Genomic DNA, 27,992 nt, shown 5'->3' on the forward strand with positions numbered 1-27,992 from the left:
GTCCCATGTTGGCCGGACGCCTAACTTGCCCACCAGCAGTTCGGTGCTGCTTTCCTGGTCTCAGGGAAGCTGCCAGTAGGAGAGTGTCCTTAGCTGGACTTGTGAGGATGCTCGGGTATAGAGAACAAGGAAGCAATTACTAACTTCATTTAAAAGTATCAGTCCCTGGCTACTACTTGGGTATATCCGATCTCCCTTTTAAGCAGAGATTTTGTACTTAGAGCAAAAACTTAAGTAACAAATACACAGGAATAGTTCCTATGACTGCTAAATTTTATTTTATATATAAAGAAATGGTGACATTTCAGGCTTATGCTTCAAATTATTTATTTTAGTACATTGGTTAAGCACTGGTGAAAAACACATTAGATAGATAAGCTTACATAGGTTTATGTCCCTAATACCTAACAATGTCCTCAACTTAGGAAGCTGAAAGATGGGTTTTGGCTACTTAAGAAAAAAAAAATAAAACTCTATATTGAAATAAACCAGGCATGCCTTTTAATAATTAAAAGTTCATGGCTGGTTTAAAGAAAGTAGGATGTTTGGGGTGACATATCTGAACCACAGAGCTTCACCAATCATCAGGGGCAGACAGACTTTTAAAGGAACCAGCATTATTGAACAGTAAGAGTACACTCAAACACATGTGTCAGAAACCAAACCCCACGGAGAAGACAGAAAAACAAGTCACTCTCAGGCCACTAAGAAAACAACCCATACAACCAAACAAAAGTGAACCAGAGGCTAACAAGACAACAAACCATCTCATTGACAACGATTTCAGATATATCAACTTCTTTAATGGAATCTAAATCTTCCTGAGGACATACCCACCCATTTCCCCCATTTTCAAACCAGAAAGCCTACTGTTCTGCTCTGTTCAGTCCCCCCAGGGCCCCATCATCCTGATGCCTTCCTCCCAAGAGAACACACCAGTGGCCACATCAGGAACACGGCACCCCGCCCACTCATGCGCGCTCTGCTGGGCCTCGCCAGCCACGAAAAAGTGCAAGTGTAAGATACGAGGTATTCCAGAGCCCCACCAGGGCATTCAGGTATCCATGTCCCATTAAGTTTCCTTCTCAGATTTTCCCATGGTGCCTCCAAAAAGATTTCCAAGGTCAAACTGGTTACTGATAATTCTGAATACTTAACCAATTAACCAAAACAACCAATATTCAGTATTTCTGCCCAGACCTTTTCAACAGTTTAAAAAATAAAAATGAGCTAAATAATAAATGCCACATCCTTTGGTGGATCTCAATTTAAAAAAGCAAATCTCATTATTCTCAAAGCTATATGGAAACGAATGATTGGATCCCTTTGAGAGAACTATCTAATAAGCGGAACTTCTTGCACAAATGCCTACAAATTCAGTTGAACTGGTTAAAGACTTTCTCATTTTCAAATGATTCTCCATGTTTTTGTTATTGCTGGGAGTACTTTGTTTAGTGTCATGTCTCAGACTGTGTATTAATTTAGCCAAAAATTGCTCATTCCCAATTCTTACATTCTCTACATCAACCCATGTAGCCTAGACTACAAGCCTCCTAAGCAGCCTGTGCTGCTCTGGTACCCAGCCTTTCCCATTACAAATGCTATTTCTCCCACCATGGTGCTCACTTCCTTCTCGTTTGCTTCGGCTCAGGTTTCAAAGAGTCTGCTGAATGCAGGTCCAATTTCTGCGATCATGTCGGAGGTAGTGGTGGAGCGGCCATACTTCTGGAAGGCTTGGTGGCTGCACTGCCTTGTGAGGGAGCACGCACCAAAGGCAGCCACGAGGAGAGGGCTGAAACTGCAGGGCAGAGACATTAGCAAGGCGCTGTGGGAGGTGGGAAGTCCTCCCTCCACAGCTTTGTCAGACATCAGGGACCTGAAGCCACCAAGGCGCTAATTTCCTTCCTGTTTCCACTGAGACCCCAAATTGGCAATTTCTCATCTGATATGCCACTGAGGCAGCTTTACTACAGTTAAAATAACCATTAATCCTATGATTCTGATATTCCCTGACAAAAGGCATATCAAAAATACCTATCCATTGGAGAAAGGTTAGAACACAGCCGTTTTCTCCTGGTGAAAACCAGACCAGGATTTGTTGATTAGCGTTTAGAAGTAGGGAATATTCCAAATCTGAGAATGCAGGTTCTTCCTAACATTACTAGACTTCCGCTGTAGCTCCTTCCCATGCGCACACATGGGCCCGTTTGGGGACTGCTCCCTGCCTGCCAGGTGTGCTGCAACCTCACAGGCCCAACACTGCTTTACCAGGTGTCAGGCAGGGCCCTCCAGACCCAGGACGTCCCAACCGGCATGTGTGGCCATCTATCATCAGGAAGGTTGTAGAGAAGAGAAACTGAGGCTCACAGAGGGGTGGGAACTGCCAGAGTTCACTCACAAAGCTAAGAGCAGAAGTGGGCCAAAGCCCAGATCCTAGAATTCTGCTGCCTCAAAAAAAAAACTCGTCTCTCAAGACAGCATCAAGGTAAGCTCTACCTCCACCGTATTTTTTATTCTGTTTTATAGTAGGTAGGCAACGAACCTTCTAGAACAGTGTCCTCAAACTTGGCTGCACATTAGAATTATCAGGATAGCTTCAAAGGCTAGGGATGCCCCAGACCCCATGGTATCGAATGACGGAAAGGGGCCCAGATTTAAGGAGTGAAAGCTCCCTTGGCGAACATTTGGGGATCAACTCCTGCCCTGGAATATCTTCCACGTAACAGTAACACCAATATTTCATTTGGAAAATTACAAGTAGCTATTTATGAAATGTATGAGCTACTAAAATAGCTTACATAGTTCAAAAATTTCAAAGTGGGATAGATGAAGATGTGGCCATACCCATTTGTTTTCTCAGGTCCGGCGTGGAGTGCCCACTGCACCAGAACACCCAGGAATCCCGATAGGAGGTCACCTTGCCCGCCACATCTGCGGTTACTGCCCTGTAGGTTGCACTCGAGAACTGCAGAGCAAAAGTGAGATGGGTGTTAGAGCAAGTGGCTTGTCTCTGCTCAAGGTGTGTTCCAGGTCATCTACCCTAACCCTAACCCCAATTGTTCTTAACAAAAAAGCCTGTATTTTACAGGAGAGGAAACTGAGGTAGGCAGAGGTCTGGCTGCCCCAGAACCACCTGTTTAGTATCGTGGTCAGTAGACACATGACTCAGCCACTGAGGGATCTGCTGATAGAGATCAGAGAAGAACATGCACAGCACGTGTGGGCCCTCAGTCCTGCAGGACACCTCACACTCCAGAGAATCCACCTTCATGAACAAGCACACAACGCTAGCGCCTCCTGAATGGGATAATCCTCATGACTTCATTTCTGTTGTGTAATGAGAAATTTCTATTTCTTTGGAAAATATTTTGGAAACAGGTTATTATATGTTCTGAATGTGTGAGAGCACCATCTAGCAATAAAAGAACACAAAGGTTTCAAGATCCCTCAGAGAACACTCACTCCGTCTCCTGCCCAGCATGCGAGAGAGACAAAGTGAGACATAGGTGACTAAGGATGCCTTTCTGTTCTCTGTTGGCACTGATTTCAGTGATCTAGTCAGCAATTCTATACCTAGACGACTGTTCTTTATATTAAATTCTCTCTGTTAAAATAACTGGTGTATTTTTTGCCTGTGGATCAGATTTTTCTGTTTTCAGGGAGCTAGAGATGTTACACAGTCTCTGGTTGTGAACCTCCTTGTGTAGATATGAGCAAGTATGCAAGCCCATTTTGCTCTCACTAAACCAGGGGGCCAGTTCACTGTCCCTCAGACCGTTAGAGGGCCGGACTATAGTTTAAAAAAACAAACTATGAACAAATTCCTATGCACACTGCGGGCCCGGGACGAGTCGGCTGCTAAGCAGGACAGGCAGCGGCACCCGGCGGGCTGGATAAATGTCCTCGGCGGGCCGCAGTTTGAGGACGCCTGCTAAACTGTCCACAGACTCCTATGGAAAGAATGTGACCGGAAGATTTGTCACATTCATCACCTGGTGATTCCCACCACTAGTGTCAGCTCCTGGGGTTTCTTCACTTTTTTTTATAATAGGACAAAATGCAGTAAAATATTCAAGTAACTTCATGTATGTTGCAGGCAAGACAGAGGTGGCAGGGTGTGAACTCTGGAGCACCACCTGCTGTTACAGCCACCTTCCCACTGGGCTGCTGCTTATCAATCGTTAACAGAACTTTACCCACTGCACCCGGTATCAACTAGGATCAACACTGATCCTGGTATCACTTCCTTTTGCAAAATAGTGAAAAATGAAAATGGACTTTGAAGGTGTGGTTAACAAGCTCATCAGGAAGTCCCTCTGTTTGTGGAACATGTGATGCATATGATGTGTGAGCATCCTATCTAATAAAAGAGTAATATGCAAATTAACCATCACTCTGCTATACCCACAAAGCCACGCCCACCAGCCAATCAGGAGCAAATATGCAAATAAACCCAACCAAGATGGCTACGGCCAGAGAGAGCAGGAGGGAGGCTTTGATTTCCCTGGTAATGGAGGAAGCCAAGCTTTCTGCCTGCCCTTGCCGGCCTAGGCCTCCACTCAAGGCTACAAAGTTTCAATGATAGAAGATACATAAATCCAAACAGAAATGGCAGCAGCCACGGAGCTGGAAAGAGCAGGAGGCTAGGGTTGCCCCCGGTGATGGAGGAAGCCAAGCTTTCCACACACCCCGGCTGGCCCAGGCCTCCGCTTAAGGCTACAAAGTTTCAATTATAGAAGATACATAAATCCCCCCCAAAATGGCTGCTGCCATGGAGCAAGCAGAAGGCTTGGCTCCGCTCCAGGCTACAAAGTTTCAATTGTAGAAGATAAATAAACCCCAGATACCAGGGCCTCCGCTTCGATTTCCAGGGGGCGTGGCCGGCCTGCAAACCACCACAGGTCCCTCGCTCAGGCCGCCTCACGCCCCAAGGGAACCCCCACCCTGATCCGGGACACCCTTCAGGGCAAACCAGCTGGCCCCCACCCGTGCACCAGGCCTCTATCCTATCTAATAAAAGAGTAATATGCAGATTGACCATCACTCCAACACACAAGATGGCTGCCCCCATGTGGTCAAAGATCCTGCCCCCATGTGAACACAAGATGGCCACCACAAGATGGCCAGCAGGGGAGGGCAGTTGTGGGTGATCAGGCCAGCAGGGGAGGGCAGTTGGGAGGGACCAGGCCTGCAAGGGAGGGCAGTTGTGGGCGATCAAGCCTGCAGGGGAGGGCAGTTAGGGGTGACCAAGCTGGTGGAGGAGGGAAGTTGGGGGCGACTAGGCCTGCAGGGAAAGGCAGTTGGGAAGGACCCAGGCCTGCAGGGGAGAGCAGTTGGGGGGGACCAGGCCCGCAGGGGAGGGCAGTTGGGGGGGACCCAGGCCTGCAGGGGAGGGCAGTTAGGGGCAAACAGGCTGGCAGGGGACCAGTTAGGCATCAATCCGGCTGGCAGGGGAGTGGTTAGGGGGAGATCAGGCTGGCAGGCAGAAGCGGTTAGGGGCAATCAGGAAGGCAGGCAGGCGAGCAGTTGGGAGCCAGCAGTCCTGGATTATGAGAGGGATGTCCGGCTGCCCGTTTAGGCCCGATCCCGGTGGGGGATGGGACCTAAACGGGCAGTTGGACATCCCTTGAGGGGTCCCAGACTGGAAAGGGTGCAGGCTGGGCTGAGGGTCACCGCCCCCCCCCCCCCATGCACGAATTTCGTGCACTGGGCCTCTAGTGTAAGATATAAGGGATCACATGAGATGTGGGAACATGTGTGAACAAGGTTTTTCTAGGGCTGTACCCACATGGCCACACTTGGTGAAGCCCAAGGCCACTCACCCTGTTCGCCATCGGAGATCACGTCCTGCTCCCCTTTCTGGACCACAGTCACATTCCCCAGGGCCTGACTGAGTCTCAGCACAGCTCCACGGCGATCACTGCTATCCACAGGGTCTCTCAGCTACAATGCAGGACACCACAGGCAAAGCTGTCATTAGACACTTGACGGGAGCCCACAAGTGTGGATACATGAACATCATCCTGATCCTCAGACTCTCATATCTAAGGGAATCCCCCAGCACAAGACAACCCTCCATAGAAAGACACACGTTCCATCCACCAGCTGGAGAGGCCTAGGTGGATGCCAGCACAGGGGCTTGATTTAGAAATATTGCTCTGGTACCCATCCCCTACCTTGTCAGATCAAAGATAAAGAACACTGCTCCTGGCTGGGATTTTAAAAATCTGCAGAAGGGATTCAACTTTGAATGATAATGCACTAATATTTATGGAGCACTTGATATGTAAGGACTCGTGAATTTACATGTATTATTTCATTTCATCCTCACACACACTATTAGGCAGATGCTCTCATTATCCACATTCCACAGGTGAGGTAATGCAGGACAGGGATGGAGTTATCTGCCCAAAGTACACAGCAGGAGGGGCGACTGACTCCAGAGCACACCACCTTGCCTTTCATCCAATCAAAGATGCACTGATTGGAAGATGTCCCATCATTACACCCACCACCAGGAAAAAACGACAACACTGTTAGCACATAAAAAATGCATCGCAGAATATGCACGCATCCGCTCCACATCTGCAAGTCTGTCCCTACAGACCCACCTGAGGGGCCCAATGGGTGCAGAACCACAGAGCGTGTCCCTTGCCCCTCCTCAGGATGAGGAGGGCTTGCACCCTGTCTTTCCAGTGGTCAGCAAACTCACCACAGCTTCAGAGAGCCTGATGAACTCCACGTGGTTGGGAGTGAGAACGGCCTTCTGGTAGCCTTGGATGAGGGTCGGCTGCTGAGCTATCAGCCATAGCCCGTCCTGCACAGAACAAGGACTCCCATTTACTGCATGGCCTTGGGCACCCGGCTATGAGGAGGGGACAGGAGAGGAGAGGCCACACTCACTGCATCAATGACGACAGGGATGGCTCTGGCCTTTGATGCTTCTAAAATGCCCTGTGAGAAAAGAGAGCTATGGTGAGCAACAAGGCCATCATCTCTCCAAGGAATCAAAGAGAAAACCAAGCAGTTCCTTGATGAATTTCAACATTAGCTTATCAACAGATAGAAAGGAAATAATAAGGTAATTGCCTAAATAAACAGAAAAGATTCAAATGAACTGATAGGGCACAGGTAACTCTCAAAACATAAGCCCATGGGCAACATTACACACAGTGCTGGGTCCCAGGCTAGCCCACGAAGGCCAACTCCAAGCTAGTGTCTCCAGATTTCTAATAGATACTAATCCTCAGGATTCAGAAATGAGAAATTTGAAGTCCTGGGAATTCCCTAAATTATCAGCTTTTCATATTCATGTGCTTTATGTATTTTTCACACAGCTTTCATGTATTTTTCACTTCACATGTTTTACAATAATGTGGTCATAATAATAAAAAGAAAATCATTTCTCTCTGAAAAGGTTATACTCAAAGTTCCAGAGGTTTTCTGCTAAAAAAATAAAAAATTTAAATATGTAGGGTGTGGCAAAAGTAGGTTTACAGTTGTGAGTAGGCAAAGCAGTTTATTTTTATATTATTATTTATTAACTAGAGGCCCAGTGCACGAAATTTGTGTGGGGGTGGGGGGGCAGTCCTTCAGCCCAGCCTGCACCCTCTCCAATCCGGGACCCCTCGGGGCATGTCCAACTGCCTCTCACAGTCTGGGACCACTGGCTCCTAACCACTCGCCTGCCTGCCTGCCTGATCGCCCCTAACCGCCTCTGCCTCACCCTGCACCCGGGACCCAGGATTCCCTCTTCCGGCTGGTCGCAGGCACCCGGGACCCAGGCTTCCCTCTCTCTGGGCAGCCGCAGGCACCCAGGACCCGGGCTGGCTTCGCCCAGGCCGGCCACAGCTGCAGGGTACCATGGGCGGGCGGCTTCGCCTGGGTGGCAGCCACAGGCACCCGGGTCTGCAGGGCAGGCGGCTTGTCCCTCTCCTGGGCCACAGCCCCAGCCACTGGCTCCTGGGACCGCAGGGTGGGCAGCTTGTCCCTCTCCTGGACTGCAGCCTGGCTGGTCCCCTCTCTCCCCAGTGTTGAGTGTCTGAGCCGTTAAGGCGTGACGGCATGATAACAATTTGCGTATTAGCTCTTTATTATATAGGACTGTATTATCTTCTATATGAACAACTGTAAACCTACATTTGCTCCACCCTGTATATATGATCAGCATGTGGTTGCTTATTATCATTAACCAGTAGAGGATTACACATTGCATTAGCATGTAAAAACCTCTACCTTATACATGTGATAGAAAACATGAGAGAATAAAACAAAATATATGGTAAGCAAAAATAACTTAAAACATTGAAAGATAAATCTGTATAAGTTTAATTAAAAGTGATAGTCCTGAAAATGAAATGTGAAAGCCCACAAAGCATGAGCTGCCCTGCCCAACAGTCTCATCGGACTTTGCTAACACTGGTTAGAGCTGGGAGCATTTTCAAAAGCCCCTTCAAAGAGGTATCAGGGCATGGGAGCCTCATGGAAGCCTATTTCCTTCTTTAACAATGAAAATACTCTGCTTGTCTTTAGTTTGGCTTGACTGTGAAAACTATTTGGCTTTTGCTGATTCAGATTTCTGAATCTCTGGTGTCATGTTTGAATCTCTGTTCAGTGTTTGGCCACAACACTAACATGTTCACCTCTTTGTATTTTTCCTATTAAAGTTCTCAAAAAACAAAACCAAAAGCCACAGTAGTCTAAAGTGAATATTCAAACATTGGGAAATATATAGGAAAAATGTAACATCACGAAACACTCAGGTCTCCTGGCATAGTTTAAGAGCACCATACAGAATCATGCATCAAAGTCACCTATTTAAGGACTTGCTTCCATCACTCAGAGAATTTGTATGAAGTGCACTGTGCATTTAAACCTGTCAGCATTTACTGCATTTGCAACAATGGCTGACGATAGTTAGCATTAGTCAAAGCCACTTATAACAAGGCCACAGTTCCAAGTGAGACTGACTGATGACATTACTACCACTCTCCAAAACCGCAGCTTCACCCACCATCTAGTTAATAATCTAATCTAAAAGAAGAATGGCACAGGAATGAACAAGCCACACTTAGATCAAAAAAGACTGGTGGAAGGTTGAGAAGCAGTGCGACATCTCCAATAGGATACAGTTAAAATAAAACAAGGAGCGCCCTGGCCGGTGTTTCTCAGTGGTTAGAGTGCACCAAGTGATCACGGGTTCGATTCCTGGTCAAGGGCACATACCTAGGTTGTAGGTTCAATCCTGGCTCTGGAGGCAGAGGGGTGAGGAGTGAGGGGTGAGGGAGGCAAGCAATCGATGTCTCTCTCACATACATGTCTGTCTCTCTCTCCCTCACCTCTCCCTTCTCTCTCTAAAAAGCAATGGAAAAAAATATCCTTGGGTGAGGATTAATAACAACAAAAAATAAAATAAAGCAGTCAAGAAAATTCAAAGGTCTCAACCTCAACTGCCTTTATACAACAACAACAAGCATTCTGATGTAAAAGACCAGGTGGAAGTAAGAAAGAATGACAGCACCCCAGAGCAGTGTCCTGGCAAGGACAACCTGTTGGTGGAACAGTGGATTGCTAACAGCACTTTATTCAGCAACAGAACTTGCAGAATTTACCTTAAAGAAAATACCTAATAGAAATAGACAAGTATATATATGTATGTGTGTGTGTGTGTGTGTGTGTGTGTGTTTATATATATGTGTATATATATACATACATATATATGTATATATGTTTTTAAGACATTATGAATAGGAAAAGCTGTAAACAGCCTAAATGGACTAGCTAAATATATATTGTATATTATGATGTAGCTACTAAATTATTTAAAATAAAATATTAAATATTACGATTAACATAATATATGGTATGACATAATAAATATAAAGGAATATAACAAATATAAAATAAATAATATAAAAATTAAATAACTCACATGGAAATGCACAGGACCCAGAATAGCCAAAACAAGCTTAAAGAGAAAAACGTTCGAGTGCTCCACACTTTCCCACTTCAAAACTCACAGCACAGCTGTAAGTAATGAAGAGTGTGGTGCTGGCCCAAGCTCAACCATACAGGCCGATGAAACAGAAACAAACCCTTACATTTATGTCAACTGATTTTCCACAAGGATGCCCAGATAAGTCACTGGAGGAAAGAGGAGTCTTTTCAACAAACGGTGCTGCAACAATTGGATATCCCCTTGCAAAAGAAAGAAACTGGTCCCCTTCCTTAGACCATAAACAAAAATGAACTCAGAATGGACCACAGACCTAACTATAAGAGCTAAAGCAATAAAGTTCTTATAAGAAAATACGAAAGTAAATCTTGGGTCAGGTAAGAAACTTCTTAGGTAAGACACCAAAACCATAAGTAACAAAAGAAAAGACAGATAAAGTGGACTTCATCAAAATTAAAAATTGTGCTGCAAACAATACCATCAAGGAAATGAAAACACAACCCACAGAACGAGAGAAAATATTTGTAAATTCTATCTCTGATAAAGGACTGCAGGAACCCTCATTTGCCTCTCTTTGCAAAGACAATCACCCAGCGAAGAGGCACTGCCAGACCTCCTGTGACCTGTGCAGAGCACCACTGACTCAGGACACCAAGTGCATCGCAGATGTTTACACAGGGGAATTCCCAAGGAGAGGCTCCCCTTGGAGAAACTGAAGGATCTAGCACTTCTCAACCATGATAAACTCTTACTTTTCAGTAAGACGTTAAGACTTTCAAATATCTGAACGGTGCTGCCTGACAAACTTGCACACCCCATGCTAATCCAGGTGGCTTAAAGCCAGGAGAATGCTAAATTAAATCCTCTACTTTGCACAATGTGTCATCTAGAGCTACTTTTAAATTTTATTTGACAGCCTCTCAGATTATTTACCTTGAATGTACAACTGCTGGCTCGTTCATATCTCTAGGCAAGCTCTTTGTAACAGGAGTGAATAGCTGCCCATCCCACCCCCAGGTGTCTATTATCACAGCTTCTCATTTCAGAGCCCAGTGAAGCACAGGGCATTCTGTTCAGAACTACTCAATAGCCCAGCACTCCACAGACTTCCAGTTCTAGGCAGCTGGGTCCTTTTCTTTGGAGGATTTTCATTAAATGAACAACTTTTAAATGCAAAGTAGTATGAGACACAGAAGAGAAATATAAGCAGGCACACCCCCCAAGTCCCATTCTCAGGCATAACTCAGGATACATTGTTTTTTTCCAGCTTTACTTAAGTGTAGTTGACAAAAAATTGTATAAATTCAAGGTGTACACCTGATGTTTTGATACATATATTATGACATAATCACCACAATTAAGCAAGCTAACACTTAAGATCTCCCTGACTCTTCGCAAATTTCAATATACAATACAGCACTGTTGACTCTAGTCACCACACTCTACATCAGAACTTATTCATCCTGCCTAACTGAAAACTTGGACACCCTGACCAATACCTCCTAGTCCCTGGCTGCCACCCTTCTACTCTCTGCCTCTATGAGTTCGACTATTTTGACTCCACACAGAAGTGAGATCATGCAGTATGTCTTTCTGCAGCTGGCTTATTTCACTCAGCATAATGTACTCAGCATAATACACACGTTTTAATCAACCCCTTTGAAAAAGGCAATAATAAATGTTTCTACTTTCAATTTTAAAGTAAAAAACAAATTTATTGCTCAAATCCAGTCACCTGTCACTTGTCATAGCTCCATTTCTTCTAAGGGATTTTCACAGGTTTGAGGAAAGTACAATTTCAAACCCCAACTTTTACCTCAAAGGCTGGAACTGGAAGATCTGTCATGGAAGATACCATGTTCTCACTAAATTCTAGCAAAGCAAACACACGTCCGTTTAAAAATGTTCTTTACCAACCAGACTGCTAAGAAAGTACAACACACAGCTACCTACACCTTCCTTTCACTCTGTTGTTGAATTTAATAGGCAAAAGCTGAGCCGAAAAGAGCCCTCTCAGTTAATGACGATGAGGATGCTAAATCATGTTTCGTATGACTTCGAATCCTTTAGTGGGCACAAGGCCAAGCACCATCTGAGGGCACCAAGCACATTATCTGATTTGGAGCTCACTCCTGACCTCCTGAGGCTACAGCACCACCTCACACAGGGTGCACTGCACGGCCTTCTCTGGGGTTGGTGCTGGGCAATCCCCAAGATGTGTCCACCCGAGAGCAACTCCCTGGAAGTGTCAAAGGCTGCTGAGCAGCGAGAACACACAGAACATGGGACTGGCATGCTCGTTACCCATTCCCCGGTTCTGGCTGGTATTTAACTTTATTAGGATAGAAAACTTTCATCTTTTTAGAGTAAGGCAGACACAAAGTAAAATTTTCTGTAATAAAGAACAGCATAAATGAAAAAGTAAATGAACATATATGTGTGTGTGTGTGTAACTAAGGTCTTGTGCCCACTCTGCAACACTGGGCGCCTGGAGCACTTTATAAAATGTGGCTCTCAGTAACTCCTGGGGCACATCACCCCTTTAGAGGGAAGCACAGGCCTAGGAGGCTGACTGAGCAAGCGGCCAGGGTCCCCAACCGGACAGGAATCGTTGTGGAAGATGAACCCGAGCCTGACCCCAAACCCTGCCCACTGCTAACACGGCTCAGTCTGGATGCTGGGACTTCCCAACACCTCAAGTGTATACCACATAAACATCAGGGTGACACCCATGAAGCAGAACATCTGAATGATTCCACAGTGATTTCCACCTGCTATAGTATGAAAAAGCCAGTGCCCCAAGAATAAAAAAGTTTCCTTCAGTCTGGTTTATATTTTTAAGTTCATTACCATCTTTATGCCTAGTTCCTTCTCTATCTTTCAAACCAAATTTTATCCTTTTTTTTTTTTTAAATATATCTTACTTATTTTTTACAGAGAGGAAGGAAGAGGGATAGATAGTCAGAAACATCGATGAGAGAGAAACATCGATCAGTTGCCTCTTGCACACCTCCTACTGGGGATGTGCCTGCAACCAAGCTACATGCCCCTGACCGGAATCGAACCTGGGACCTTTCAGTCCGCAGGCTGACGCTCTATCCACTGAGCCAAACCCGTTTTGGCCAAATTTTATCCTTCTTAATTAATCTCTGACAAGGCACACAGACCACTAAACAACAGAAATTTAAGAAAAATGTTTCTGTCCTGACTTCCCGGGATCTAAGCATCCATTCTATCAGCAGAAGTTTGTTTAGTAATTCTATATTTTACCTTGACGTTTTTGAGAAGAGCATCTTCTCTGCCTAAGCCAGGTCCTACAACCAGGGCATGCAGTCGGGGCAACCACTTTTCCACTTCATGAACCGCATCAGGGCTATCACTAAATAAGGAAAAGAAGGGCAGAACGGTTTACTTAAGATTTCATCTATTTGTTTAGTATGAAACCACAGATTTTCCCAGTCCCCACCCCAATGTCCTTTTCCTGTTCCAGGACTCCACCGTGCACTTAGCAGGCAATTCTCCTCATCTTCTCCATAGAGGACTGGTTCATCTTTTAACACCCCAACATAGACGTCTAGCTTTCAACATTTAAATGCCTTCCAGGGCATTAAGCTAAGTGAAATAAGTCAGACAGAGAAAGACAAATATTACATGACGGCTCTTATATTTATATGTAAGATTTAAAATTTAAAAAATCAAAAACAAGCTCATAAATACAGAGAACAGATCTGTGGTTACCAGAAGAGGGGAAAGTGGAGGGTGAGGATGGGCACAATGGGTAGAGGAGGTGTAAGTTTATTTAGAAAACAAACAAAAAAGGAATGGAGTATGGATATATGCTATGATGAAGCTCAAAAACATTACACTAAGTGACAAAAGGCAGACACAAAAGACCACATATTGCATGATTTCATTCATATGAAATGTTCAGAAAAGGCAAATTTATAGGGACAGGAAGATAGGTTGCCTCAAGCTAGGGGTGGTAATGGACAGGGGTTTTCTTGTTGGAGTGATGGAAGTGTCCTAAAATTAGATTGTGGTGACAGTAACACTTTGGCAAATACATCAAAGATCATTATACAACTAAAATGAGTGAATTTTATAGTAAGCTATGGCACAATAAAACAGTTACACACATTAGAAATAGTTAATTTATGAGCACAATAGTGGAGAGAGACACTGGGCCAGACATTAAATACTCAAGAAATGATCCAGGGATTTGACATAGCTGCCATGAGTAGTGGGTAGCAGAGTCTGACAGTGTGAGTTCAAAGGAACTGGAGGTTTCGGGAATGAGAGCAGAGCAATGGTCTGGGAGGAGCCATGAGGAACAAAGAGGATGCACATCCCACTTCTAGACCCAATGGTACATGAGAGGTCAAAGGAAAAGCCACCTCCACTTGAAAGGCTTGAAGGGAAAGCCATACCCTCTGGGAATAAGCAGACAAGGTAAAGGAGGGAGTGGCATTAGCAGGAAATAAGGTGAGAAAGTGCTCACTTATGGTAAATGGCAAAGACCACTCTGGCTGAACACAGTACCAGTAAGTGAATGACATAAAAGAAGTAGAGGCATTTCACTGTAATGAAACTCAAGGATTCAGAACCTCTCACTTGCTGGGCCCCTTCCAAGGCCCTGGGAGGGTCCTTAGCAATTTATTCAAGTGGTCCATATGGTTTTATAAAATCTGCAAAGGTAAGCAGAGGACTTGGGTCTCATCAAAGCTGAGCCAAAACAGAACTTCCTTCCCGTAAGAAATAGAGTCAATAATACAGGGCATCCTATCTAATAAAGTGGGAATATGCTAATTGACCATCACACCCTCACAAATATGTGGCACCCACAGCCAATAAGGAGGGAATATGCTAATTGACTGTCACGCCCTCAAAGATGGCGGCACCCAGTCCCCTCAGACCTGCTGGGGCGACAGGCGCACAGCATGGCTGCTCTGCACACCTGCCTCTGGAGTCCCCCAGTCCCCTCAGCCTCCCAGCCGCCCAGGGCTGGCCCGAGGTGCAGGCAAGCCTTGGATGGCGGCTGCCCAGCCGCCCAGGGCCGCCCGAGGCTCAGGTAACCATGGCCAGCCAAGGCTTGCACTGCCGGCAGTGGCAGCAGCAGATGTGTGATGAGGGCGTTGTCTTCCCCTGATCACCGGGTTGCCTCCTGCCCCTGAGGGCTCCTGGACTGTGAGAGGTGGCAGGCTGGGCTGAGGGACCCGCCCTCCGGTGCATGACCTCCAATATAGCTATAAACATAACACCTTTTTTCTCCTTGTTTTTTAAAAAAAGGCTCATGAAATAAAAATTTAAACACACCATAAGAAGACATTATGGCTAATTTCAAAATTATCTTGACCAGTCTGTTTCCATCACACAGGAGTACAGGTAACAGTGTAGACTTTACACTTACAGACTATCCCCTACATCATCTAAAGGCTTGTATGACTGATTCCTTTACAACATTAAGAGGGTCCTCCTTTAGAACAAGACCTGACAGCTGCACATAATTTTGTTGTTGGTTTTTTCACAAATAGTTTGCAAACAGTTCTATACTCGACTCAAGGACACTCCTCCCTGGCCTCTTCCAGCTCCCCACCCATCTGCTCCCAAACAGGGTTCCCAAATGGGTCCTCCCTGCCTACATGCACTCTTGTGTGGCTCATCTTTGTCTCTGGGCTTTAAACACCATCCACACATCAACAACTCCCAGATTTACACCTTCCCTGACTGCCCCACTCCTATCCCGTGCTTACCAGCTATACCTGTTTGGCTATCTAACAGGTAACTAAAAACATGTCCAAAACCCAACTCCTGACCATCACCCCCACCCAAACCTGCTCCCCCAGTTTCCCAACTGCATTAAATGAAAGCTCGCTCAGCCCAAACACTGGGTGACATTCATGACTGTCTTCTTTTCCTTGTATCCCATGTCCCACCCCTCAGCAGATCCTGGTGCTGTACTTTCCAAATGTACCCAGAACCTGACCCACTGTCCAGTTTCTTCCCCATCATTTACCCATCGCCAGGATCCCCACAACAGCTTCCTAGTGGGAATCCTGCTTCCACCCTGGGCTCCAAAAGCTTGTACTCAATACAGCAGCCAGATAAGCCTTTTAAAACGTAAACCGTCCTATCCCTGCCCTGCTCAAATGCTCCAGCAGCCTCCTTCTCATTTATACAAAAGCCAAAAGCCTTACAATGACCCCCATAATCTGCTAAGCTTGGTTCTGAACCTCTGGTCACCGAGTACCGAGTGCTTCCCAACACAGCTGCAGCTTGAGCTCTTGCACCAGCTCTTCCTGTGTATGGAAGGGCCTCCCCCCATTCCCCATGTCTGTAGAACTTGCTCCCTTATTACCTTCAAGCCTTTACTTGAATGCCCCTTGCTGTACCCATGACCACTGTATTAAAAAGTGCACACATAGCACATGCACCACATGCACAGCCACACTGCGTCCCCTTCCCTGCTCCCATCTTCCCATGGTGCTTACCACCCTCTGACACACTCTTATCTTGTTTGTCCGTCTCCAGAGCTGTGTTGTCCAATATAGTAGATACTAACCACAAATGGCTTTTAAATTTAATTAAAATTAAAGTAAAAACTCAGTGCCTAAGTCCTACTGGCCACATTTTAAGTGCTCAGTAGCCATGTGGTCAGCAGCCACAGTGCTGGACAGCACCAAGGGAGAACATTTACATCATCAAAGGGCGTTCAAGGGCATGGGAGCAGGTGTTTTTGTCTGCTCGGTGCGATGCTGTCCCTGTGGAACCCAGGACAGGGCCTGCACGAAAGATCTGCTGAATGATGAACAGTTTTGTTACTGCCTGATAGGCCCCTCATTCCTGCCATACGGGCACTGTCCACAGGCAGGCCTCTGTGGGGCCTAAGAACCTCCAGCCATTTCTGACAGGCCAGCTCTGGGCACATCACCCTTCAGATCTTATCCCATGCTGTCCCACGTGACTGTCTTCTTCTGACCACAGACAATGGGCTCATTATAGTTTCCTCCTTTCTTCTGAAACACTCTACCCCACCAACTCTCATTATGGAAGCTATTTAACTGAGACTCTTAGAGAGTCTGTAAGGACACCACATGACCAAGGAGAGTTGCAAGTAAAGCACCCACATGCAGCCCCACTCACAGAACCGGATGAACAATCAGCTCCGGGCTGTACGACTTGATCACAGGTGCGGCCTCCCGGGTACAGAACACGTGGGATAAATCTGCACCCTGAGAAACGAGCACAAGAGGATAACTTAATGTGGGACTCACTCAAAAGATACCCAAAGTGGTTTCAGCAACAGCCATTCAACATTTCCATCATCGAAAATTACATAGCACTATCTGTAAACACACACACACACACACACACACACACACACACACACACAAAACATACCAACTGTAGCAGTTAAACTACAGGGAGGAGGCTGAGACGGCGCAACTTAAGAAAAGGCCGGAAATAAAGGCAGACTTTTATTGCTGCCCAAGAGACAGGTCAACCCAGACCAGCTCAAGCTGCCTCACTGAGCTATACAGATCACGGGAAGCAATGCAGCCATGGAGCTGAGCACAATTCACAGTAACTGTGCTGACTGGGTGGTTAGGACTTGATCAAAAGGCATGAGCAACCACCAAAGTCCAAAGATGTCTTATGCTAGGACTGAAAGGCATCCCAAGATTATTTTGGTGAAGTACAATTCTAATAAAACTTGATTTAAAAAAAAAGGAGTTTGAAGTTATTTTATCACTGCACAAGAGATCAGAGTACATTTAAAGATGTTTCTCTTACCCATAATTACCTGAAGATGTTATCTAGATTTTTATTGGAAAACATTTGCTTTAATTGTATTTAAATAATCCAACTCTTCCTAATAAAGAAGATATAAGTAAACATACCACTTTGAGAGCTGAGATTGCTGCAAAATAAGGGGCTCCAGTGTACCTAAAAAGAAGATATTTACAGTCTAAAACCTGAGAATGAGGCAGGCACACCAGGTTTATCAACAAAAACCATACAGAAGTCAAGCACCTAGCACAAGGCCGGACCCCTAGCAGTTGCTCAATAAATGTTCAATAAACATGGATCAGAAAAGTCAGTCTTTAACCTGAGACCTTTGTACTATGTCAGGAGGGGCAAATTCTGGCTTCCTGTGATTACGGTCTCCCTGTAATGGCTATGTGCAAACTGAAGGCTTGAGGTGATGGTTTTAGGGGTTCATACATATGTCAAACTTATGCAATTATATATCAACTAGAACTCAATAAAGTTGTTAAAGAATAAATCTCCTAATATAAAATAGTTCAGCAAGGTTGCCAGATTTCTATCAAAAAAAAAAAAGGATAAAAATAGCATTTTTCTATACTAAGAGTAATAGATTAGAAAATATGATAGCATCTATAATATTGGCAAAAACCATAAAGCATCTAGGAATTAACTTTATATAACAAATAACAACTGTGGGGAAAATTTTTAAATCTATTAAAGAATACATTAGATGTACACTGGCTGAGATGACTTAATATTACAATGATAACACTTCTTAGATTAATATGAACATAAATATAAAAAGTACTTGAGCCAAAACCGGTTTGGCTCAGTGGATAGAGCGTCGGCCTGCGGACTCAAGGGTCCCAGGTTCGATTCCGGTCAAGGGCATGTACCTTGGTTGCGGGCACATCCCCAGTAGGGGGCGTGCAAGAGGCAGCTGATCGATGTTTCTCTCTCATCGATGTTTCTAACTCTCTATCCCTCCTCTCCCTTCCACTCTGTAAAAAAAAAAAAAAAAAAAAAATCAATAAAATATATTTAAAAAAAAAAAAAGTACTTGATTTATCAGAAATGCACACAGCTGCAAGTAGAAGAAATTGTAACAGCATCTGAACAAAACTGGAGCTTTGTTAGCAAGGAAGATGGGTAGGAATATTACATTAGGGGGGGAAAAACACCCCCAAAACTGAAGATTTAAGAGAGTGAGAGTTTACTTTACTAAAGGCATCTGCCAGGAGAGAGTGTGCCTGAGGTGATCATAGGCCAGAGCACCCCACACTGGACAGTACCCAAGGAGCAGGACCAGTTTCTGAGAGCAACAGTAAGCACAGGCAACGGTTATCTTGATGGAGGGCCACTAGTGCAGTTTTGGGAGAACAATTTTCAATATTTATCGACATTAAAATGTCTATGTACTCTGCTCCAGTAAAAATTCTTCTGGAATTGTTCCCTTGATTATAACCAGACTAGAAGCCTGGTGCATGAAATTTGTGTGTGTGTGGAGGGAGGGTGTCCCTCAGCCCAGCCTGCACCCTCTCCAATCTGGGACCCCTTGGGGGATGTCGGACATCCTTCTCATAATCCAGGACTGCTGGCTCCAGCGACTCGCCTGCCTGCCTGCCTGCCTGATTGCCCCTAACCGCTTCTGCCTGCCAGCCTGAATGACGCCTAACTGCTCCCCTGCCGGCCTGATCACTCCCAAATGCCCTCCCCTGCTGGCCCAATCGCCCCCAACCGCCCTCCCCTGCTGGCCCAATCACCCCCAACTGTCCTCCCCTGCCAGACCGATCGCCCCCAACTGCCCTCCCCTGTCAGCCTGTTTGCCCCCAACTGCCCTCCCCTGCCGGCCTGATCACCCACAACTGCCCTCCCCTGCCGGCCATCTTGTGCATGCCATCTTTTGGTGGCCATCTTGTGACGCTGTGAGGGCGGCCATCTTGTGATGACGTCACATGTGATGCCACCTAGGCTTTTATTATATAGGATGGGCATACAAGGAGATATGTAAAGGGATGTCTACAGACAGATTAACTGAAAAAAAGAATGTTACTGTCCTATCAACAGGGACTTGGTGAAATAAATTATGGCCCATCAGTACAATGAATACCATATATTCACTTACCCACTCATAAAGAATCAGTCTAGCCCTAGCCAGTTTGGTTCAATGGATAGAGAGCCGGTCCTCAGACTGAAGGGTCATATTTTTGGTTCCAGTCAAGGGCACGTACCTGGGTTGCAGGCTCAATCCCCACCTCGGTTGGGGCGTGTGCAGGAGGCAACCAATCGATGTGTTTCTCTCACATCAATGTTTCTCTCTGTTTCTCCCCCTCCATTCCACTCTCTCTAAAAATCAATGGAGCCCTAGCTGGTTTGGCTCAGTGGTCGATAGAGTGTAGGCCTGCGGACTGAAAGGTCCCAGGTTCTATTCCAGTCAAGGGCACGTGCCCAGGTTGTGGGCTCGACCCCCTATAGGGGGTGTGCAGGAGATTAAGTAGACTTCCTTTCCCTCTCCCTTCCTCTCTGAAATCAATAAATAAATAAACAAACAAACAAACAAATAAAAATCAATGGAAACATTTCCTCAGGTGAGGATTAAAAAACAAAAGAGTAGTCACTGTCAGTCAATCATATTAGGTAAGAAAACAAAATCTAGTTATATATTATTTAAAGTAAGTATAGCCAACTACCTAAACCCGTGGTCGGCAAACTGCGGCTTGAGAGCCACATGCGGCTCTTTGGCCCCTTGAGTGTGGCTCTTCCACAAAATACCATGGCCTGGGTGAGTCTATTTTGAAAAAGTGGCATTAGAAGAAGTTTAAGTTTAAAAAATTTGGCTCTCAAAAGAAATTTCAATTGTTGTACTGTTGATATTTGGCTCTGTTGACTAATGAGTATGCTGACCACTGACCTAAACCATTAAAAATACAGGGCTAGGTAAAGAGCACACAGAATGTAAGCAGAAACAGAAATACTAACCAAGGTCGAATTTAAGTCAAAGGCAGTAGGTATCATTTGCGAGCACGGACAAATTATAAATCTTTATGTGTCAAACAACATAGCAGCAGAATATATAAAACTAGAAAAGAGAATAGGCCTTAAAAAAAGCTAGGATCTGTCTAATTTAATAAATAACTTCCAGGAATATCTTCAAATTAACAAAGTAAACCAAGCAGATGCTGAGTGTTTTTATCCTCATTACAAAAGTAATACATGGAGGAGAAACCAAGATGGCGGCATAGGTAAGCACCTAAACTGCTGCCCCGCGCAACAATTTCAAAACTACAACTAGCCCTAACCGGTTTGGCTCAGTGAATAGAGCAGCGGCCTGTGGACTGAAGGGTCCCAGGTTCGATTCTGGTCAAGGGCATGTACCTTTGTTGGGGGCACATCCCCAGTAGGGGGTGTGCAGGAGGCAGCTGATTGATGTTTCTCTCTCATCAATGCTTCTAACTCTCTATCCTTCTCCCTTCCTCTCTGTAAAAAATCAATAAAATATATTGAAAAAACAAAACAAAACAAAAAAAACACCTACAACTAAAAGATAGAACGGACACCATCCAGAACCACAGGAAAGCTGGCTGAGTGGAAATTCTACAACTAGGAGGAAAGAGGAAAGCTCACGGAGAAGGAACGGCAAAGAGCTGAGGTACAGAGACACGTGCACGCAGAGAGGAAGGGCGGTGGAGTGCCTGGCTGGCTTTCTCTGGCGGGAGGGGGAAAGAAGCCCCCGACTGCACTGAACCCCAGTTCCGACTGCACTGAACCTCAGTTCCGGGCGAAACCCTGTGGACCCAGGCTCATACAGGGGGAGTTTGGACTGTCAGGTAGAGAGAAAGGCACACGGAGACTCGGAAACTCAGGGGAGCCGCGGCGGCAGGGGTCTGGAGGCGCAAGTGTGCACAAAGACTGACTGCGGAGGTTAGCACAGGCTATCCCTAGCGGAAGGGAGTCAGAAGCTCCTGACTGCACTGAACCCCAGTTCCGACTGCACTGAACCGCAGTTCCGGGCGAGCCCCTGGGGACCCACGCTCTTACGGAGGAAATCTGTACTGTAAGGCGGAAACTCGGGAACCGCGGAAGGCAGAGGTCTGGAGACCTGCGCGCAAGGGCTGACGGGAAGCCAAGACTGTCTGCTCCGCCCTGAGACTCCACCCCTTCCAAGCTGAGCACAGAGGCTTTTGCAATCTGGCAAGGCTAATCCTATAAGGCTGTCTCCAGCACCGAAAATCTCCCAGTGTAGACACGGCTGATCCTCAAAGCCAACTGGCCTGCAGGTCAATTCCTCCTAGTAATACCAACAACAATCAAGACTTAACTACAACAAGGCTGTACACACAGTCCACAAAGGGGTGCACCAAGAGTGTCCACCTCAGGTTAACTGGGGAGGCCGACCCACTGGGCCATATAGGAAACCTAGCACACAAAGCTACTCTACCAACTCAGGGAAGCTGTGAAAAGTGGGGAGACAAAGAAACAGATCCCAAACGAAAGAAATGGAGGAAAACAAACGACTGGATATAGAATTCAAAACCACGGTTATAAGGCTCTTTAAGAATATCCTAGAAGAGGCCGATAAATATAACGAGACCCTCGAAGATATGAAAAAGGACCAACTAGAAATTAAACATACACTGACTGAAATAAAAAATATTATACAGAGACCCAAAAGCAGACTAGAGGAACGCAAGAATCAAGTCAAAGATTTGAAGTACAAAGAAGCAAAAAACACTCAACCGGAAAAGCAAAAAGAAAAAAGAATCCAAAAGGTTGAATATAGTGTAAGAAGCCTCTGGGACAACTTCAAGCGTACCAACATCAGAATTATGGGGGTGCCAGAAGAAGAGAGAGAGCAAGATACTGAAAACCTACTGGAAGAAATAATGACAGAAAACTTCCCCCACCTGGTGAAAGAAATAGACTTACAAGTCCAGGGAGCGCACAGAACCCCAAACAAAAGGAATCCAAAGAGGACCACACCAAGACACATCATAATTAAAATGCCAAGAGCAAAAGACAAAGAGAGAATATTAAAAGCAGCAAGAGAAAAACAGTTAATTACCTACAAGGGAGCACCCATACGACTGTCAGCTGATTTCTCAACAGAAACTATGCAGGCCAGACGGGAGTGGCAAGAAATATTCAAAGTGATGAATATCAAGAACCTACAACCAAGACTACTCTACCCAGCAAAGCTATTATTCAGAATGGAAGGTCAGATAAAGAGCTTCACAGATAAGAAAAAGCTAAAGGAGTTCATCACCACCAAACCAGTATTGTATGAAATGCTGAAAGGTATTCTTTAAGAAGAGGAAGAAGAAAGAAGTAAAGATAAAAATTATGAACAACAAATACATATCTATCAACAAGTGAACCTAAAAATCAAGTGAATTAAAAATCTGAGGAACAGAATAAACTGGTGACTATAATAGAATCAGGAGCATAGAAAGGGAGTGGACTGATAATTCTCAGAGGGAAAGGGGTATAGGGGGTGCAGGAAGAGACTGGACAAAAATCGTACACCTATGGATGAGGACAGTGTGGGGGGAGGTAAGGGCAAAGGGTGGGGTGGGAACCGGGTGGAGGGGAGCTATGGGGGGAAAAAGGAGAAACAATTGTAATAATCTGAACAATAAAGATTTATTAAATTAAAAAAAAAACAAAAAAAAACAAAAGTAATACATGCTTATGGTATAAGTCTGATCAATAGAGAAAAGTATAAGATAAGAAAAAATAGTCCCAATCTCCCAACCACTGGCAAAATCTTTACACTAACACACACCAATGAACAGCTCAATCAGGGCCCCTTAAGAGTTTTCTCCTATTCAACCTTAAAGTTCATCACTGAAAAATACCAAATATCATAATATCAGACTACATTTGGGAATAATTACTGGGGGTTCAACTAGACAGATGGACAGTTGACTGGATGGCTGATAGGCAGGTAGACAGCCAGATAATAAAGATTAACTGTTTAAATACTAAAATTTTCCAAGTCACTTACTCTTGGCAGCCTCCAACTATTCCTATTCTTCCATCTTGCCCTTTGTGCTTCTTGGTAGTTAGAGGAGGTATAATATTTTTCACCAATTGAAAAGTATTTTCCATATCCTTTATCGAATGTGCTTTATGAAGCGAGAATGCTCTTTTTAAAACTGAAAAACAGGAAAATAAAATTCCTTAGAATGGTAAATATCTATTGGTATATATAAAGAACAGAGAGTTAAACAAAATAGTCCATTAACCAAAATACTTCCCCAAGTTGACTCAACATGAATGTTACAGATTTTTACCCACTGGTTCCATTATTTTATTTCCATAAGCAGATGTTCAGAAATTACAACACTAACACATGTTGTATATGTCAAGTTTATTTTTTAAATGTATCATTTTGGAAGTCTACTTAATCTCAGAAAGTTTTTTTAAAAAATACATTAATTAATAAACTACACATATTTCATTTCAACTGTAGCTTAAGTTAATTCATCTCTTCTCTCAAATTGGAAAAGCAATCTCCCATTTGTTACCTTCCACTGATAGACTCATTTTATTTCCCCATTTAATTTCCCAGTCATCTTTCCAACACTGAACTAGATACTAATTAAATAACCTAGAAATGGCATTCTAAATATAGAACAAATCTTACACTGGGTTCACAGGCATTTTTAATTGTCTCTAAATAGCTAATTTTAATTGGCCTTCTTGAAAACAAGGCATTCAATATTTTTATCCTTCCAATTATTTCAGCAGCTGAGAAAAACTAGACACAGATCAGAAGTTCAAGTGAAGATCAGAAGCAGGCTCAGCTCCACGTGGTCAAATAGCTTTACCTTTAATAACACTCTTAGAGTTTTACTTTTTATTCAACAAAATTATTCAAGTAACTTCCTTTAAAGAGTAGATGTAAATGCCTCTTTAGCTGATATATCAGATGTTTAGACCCCAAGATGCAAAGAGAACATTAATTACCTTCAACCCAAACACCTTTAAACCAACACAGGATTAAAACTCAAAACAGAATCACTATAAACTAGGCTCAGGCAAGGATCAATACAACTGGCTGATCCCCTGCTCCCAATGTCTTTCCTAATATGCTACATTCTGCTCCGATGAGGTGTCCGTAGTACTGCTTCCCATCCTGACTCAGAGCCTGTTGGCAGAGATGCTGAGCTAAGGGAGTAAGCCCACTCTCACTCCACCCCCACCACCACCATTTTCAGCTTTCTGAATACCCATCCACACTCGGAATTCCCAGACTGCAGCCTTTGCCAAGCACAGTTACTGTGAAATGCTCTTTCCTGGCGCTCCCTGATGAGCTGCATGAAAGAATCCAGAGCTGTTATAATCAGATTTAATGATGGCATCTCTGATTGCAGATGAGCAGTTTATGCAGTCAGGAAAATGTTTGCCATGCATGTTTCAAACTTGAACATATGTAGCTTAATAATAAATATGACTGGTTAATACAAGAATAGTAGAGAATGTCACGCCCTCAAATTCCCCAGAACAATAAGCACAACTGCTTAAAAACAACTGCTTAGAAATTTTAAAGACAGAATCTAAACTTACCAGTCACTCAAGGGTTGTTCTGGGTCCCTATGTTTTGGGTTTATTAGATACCATCACTTTATACTAAACACTAAACCCCCACAAAATATCCCTAAGACCACCCCAACACCTTTTGCCTGCACAGAATGTGGTACAGCATCTCTCCCACCTGTGGCTTAAAGGGAAGGTCTACATGTTTCCATGTTGGACCCCAACCCTCAATTGCCTCAAACAGAGTCTGGCACAGAATAAGAAATTCAATAAATGTCTGAGGAATTAAAGGCATCTTGATTCCCTCTCCTCATTAGCAGTAAGTTTATCCTTCTTTTACAAATGAAACTGAGGCCCAGAGAGACAGACCTGTGAAGATGCCTCTGTTAGCAATGGATAAGCTGGGGCAGAAGACACCATTTTATCAAAATGTTGCCATTTTAAGGCAAAAGAAATAATTTTTCTTTAACCAAATATTCACCCCACCAACCAAGAGACGAGTCAATTCCTCCTCAAATGCCTTCTGAAACCATTTGGGAGAGGAGGAAAAAAATCACTGTTGAGAACTGTAGTATTTTCAATTTTTAACTGAAACTGTATGAATGTAAAGTAAAATCCACACTGTTCTCCAGCATTCTGTCCCACTCACCTGAGATGAGCTCCTGTTGATGAAAGGAGCAAAGAAAATACCAGTTAAATTTCCCCTAAACTTCACAGTGAATATGTTTCAGCTGGCTTACGGACATTCCCCATTTGGAATTATCCACAGAAATATCCTATATAATAAAAGGGTAATATGCAAATTGACCCTAACGGTGGAACAACCAGTCACTATGACATGCACTGATCACCAGGGGGCAGACACTCAATGCAGGAGCTGCCCGCAGGGGGAGCACCGCTCAGCCACAAGCAGGGCTGAAGGCTGCGAGTGCAGCGGCAGTGGCGGGAGCCTCTCCCACCTCCTCAGCAGTGATGTCTGACTGACAGCTAAGGCCCACTCCCTAGAGCCTTAGCCATCAGTCGGACATCCCCCGAGGGCTCCTGGGCTGCCAGAGAAATGTCTCACTGTCAGCTTATGACGCGCACTGACCACCAGGGGGCATATGCTCAAAGCAGGAGCTGCCAAGCTTCGGTGACTTGGCAGCTACGGTTCTCTGGTGATGCACCCGGAACCAGAGAGGAGGAAGCCCGATTCAGGGGTGCATCACCCGAGAACAGCCCTCTTGCAATCCGGGACTCCTCGGAGAATGTCAGAGAGCCAGTTTCGGCCCTATCCCGGCAGGACAGGCCGAGAGACCCACCTGGTACACGAATCCGTGCACCGGGCCCCTAGTCTATAATAATAAAAGGGTAACATGCTAATTAGACCAGATGTCTTCCAGAGGTCCTTTCTGACAAAGCCGGGGCTGGAGGGAAGTCAGCCCAGGTCCCAGGTGCCTGTGGGCAGCCCGAGGAGGGAAGCCCGGGTCCTGAGTGCCAGAGGGAAGCTGGTGACGGCAGCCGGGGGAAGGAAGGCCTACTCTTGCATGAATTTTCATGCAGTGGGCCTCTAGTCTTGAAGGACAAAAAAGCCTGGACAAGAGGTGACTTAAAATTTATCCTATTATGTAACTTTGTTTTCATAACAATTCTGAGTCTGGGCGAACAGGTAAAACCGGCCTGGATTTTATTTGTTTTGGAGAAGTGTGGCTGAGGAAGTCTGGGAATCACACAGATTTCTTAAGCCTGGGCTGTTTTCTAGAATTGCACCTGGAGAGGTAGAAGGAGACACTATGCTACAGACAGTCTTCAAACACAGGCGGTAGGACAGGGAAGAAAATAAACAACCTTATTTTATTTACACAGTGAGGCAACTCAGGTCCACTCAAAAGTGAATAAGGAATTCCTAACAAACACAACTTTGCCACTTGCAACTTGCCACTCACAGCTTTCTGTGAGACCGACGTCTCTCTGTGCGAAGCGCGCTTTAAATTAACACGGACCATAATTCGGAGCACATGACAGCAGTGCTCAAGTTAACGGAGATGGGCCTTAAAGCGAGGATAGAAAGGGCGCAACACCACCTGTTTTTTAGTAAAGTTCAGCAAGTCCGTCTAATAATAAAACCTCAAATTCAAAGGAAATCTTGCTAACTACTCATAGTGTGTGAATTTAAGACAAACAGCTACCAATAAAAAGTCTCAATAAGTTGGTGCCCAGAAAGCCCCTCTGCTGCTGGTATGAATGAGGCGCGTTAGCTAAGGAACCTCTCAATTCTCCTCAAAGCATTCGACCTGCCATGCCGAACAATAAAGGGCCAAACTCCCTAACAGTTACTCTCGCCACATCCGGCCTGAAAGCTCGGGCCCGCGCGGCCCGGGCCCCGGCCCCTCGACGCCCACGCCGCGCACAGGCCGCGCGCATCACACTGCTCCCGCGGACCCGGCCCCACCAGCGCCCCCCACCCCCCGGTCCGGACGAGCGGCCCGCGGCCGGGTACCTGCGTCCAGCGGCGGCCCGTAGAACGCGAGCGCGGCCGAGAGCAGCGTGACAACGGCTGCGCCGGCGACCGCAGCCCCAACCCCCGCCGGCGAGGCCATGCCGTATCACTCTTACCTCGCCAGCAGGCCTGGGCTGCAAGCCAGCCGGGACCCACAGCCATGGGCGAACTTCCGGGCTTCCGCCCGCCCCGCGCCGCCGCCGGAACCAAAGTCGTCGGGAGAACTTCCGGGGTCCGGGCTGCCTCTGTGCC

At 45.3% G+C, this 27,992-nt stretch overlaps 1 protein-coding gene across 4 annotated transcripts; it reads right to left on the bottom strand.

The window, feature by feature from the left end:
- Positions 1–253: 253 nt before the first annotated feature.
- NAXD (NAD(P)HX dehydratase) lies at positions 254–27,951 on the bottom strand. 4 transcript variants are annotated; one of them, XM_080660868.1, is made up of 10 exons: positions 27,857–27,951; positions 23,727–23,877; positions 17,854–17,899; positions 17,096–17,184; positions 13,226–13,334; positions 6,904–6,954; positions 6,713–6,817; positions 5,823–5,943; positions 2,845–2,965; positions 254–1,798 (listed from the first exon to the last, which is right to left on the bottom strand). In XM_080660868.1, the coding sequence occupies exons 1-10, from the start codon at positions 27,900–27,902 to the stop codon at positions 1,648–1,650; spliced, it is 990 nt and encodes a 329-aa protein (XP_080516994.1). In that variant the 5' UTR covers positions 27,903–27,951; the 3' UTR covers positions 254–1,647. The 4 variants fall into 4 exon arrangements, with proteins under 4 accessions (XP_080516994.1, XP_080516993.1, XP_080516996.1 ...); XM_080660867.1 differs by having other exon boundaries at positions 27,741–27,936; XM_080660870.1 differs by lacking the exons at positions 17,096–17,184; positions 17,854–17,899 and having other exon boundaries at positions 27,857–27,942.
- Positions 27,952–27,992: the final 41 nt, after the last annotated feature.

The sequence above is a fragment of the Plecotus auritus genome (assembly GCF_963455305.1).
Source record: "Plecotus auritus genome assembly, chromosome: 3".
Lineage (NCBI taxonomy): Eukaryota > Metazoa > Chordata > Mammalia > Chiroptera > Vespertilionidae > Plecotus > Plecotus auritus.

Bases quoted from the DNA above. Each gene is read 5' to 3' on its own strand.
- NAXD (XM_080660867.1), bottom strand. From the start codon at position 27,840: ATGGCCTCGCCGGCGGGGGTTGGGGCTGCGGTCGCCGGCGCAGCCGTT. The intron at 13,335-17,095 runs GTGAGTGGGGCT...TTCCTTATTTAG, and splicing joins CTGATTGTTCATCCGGTTCT to TGATAGCCCTGATGCGGTTC. The intron at 5,944-6,712 runs GTGAGTTTGCTG...CCTGCATTGTAG, and splicing joins TCAGGCTCTCTGAAGCTGTG to CTGAGAGACCCTGTGGATAG.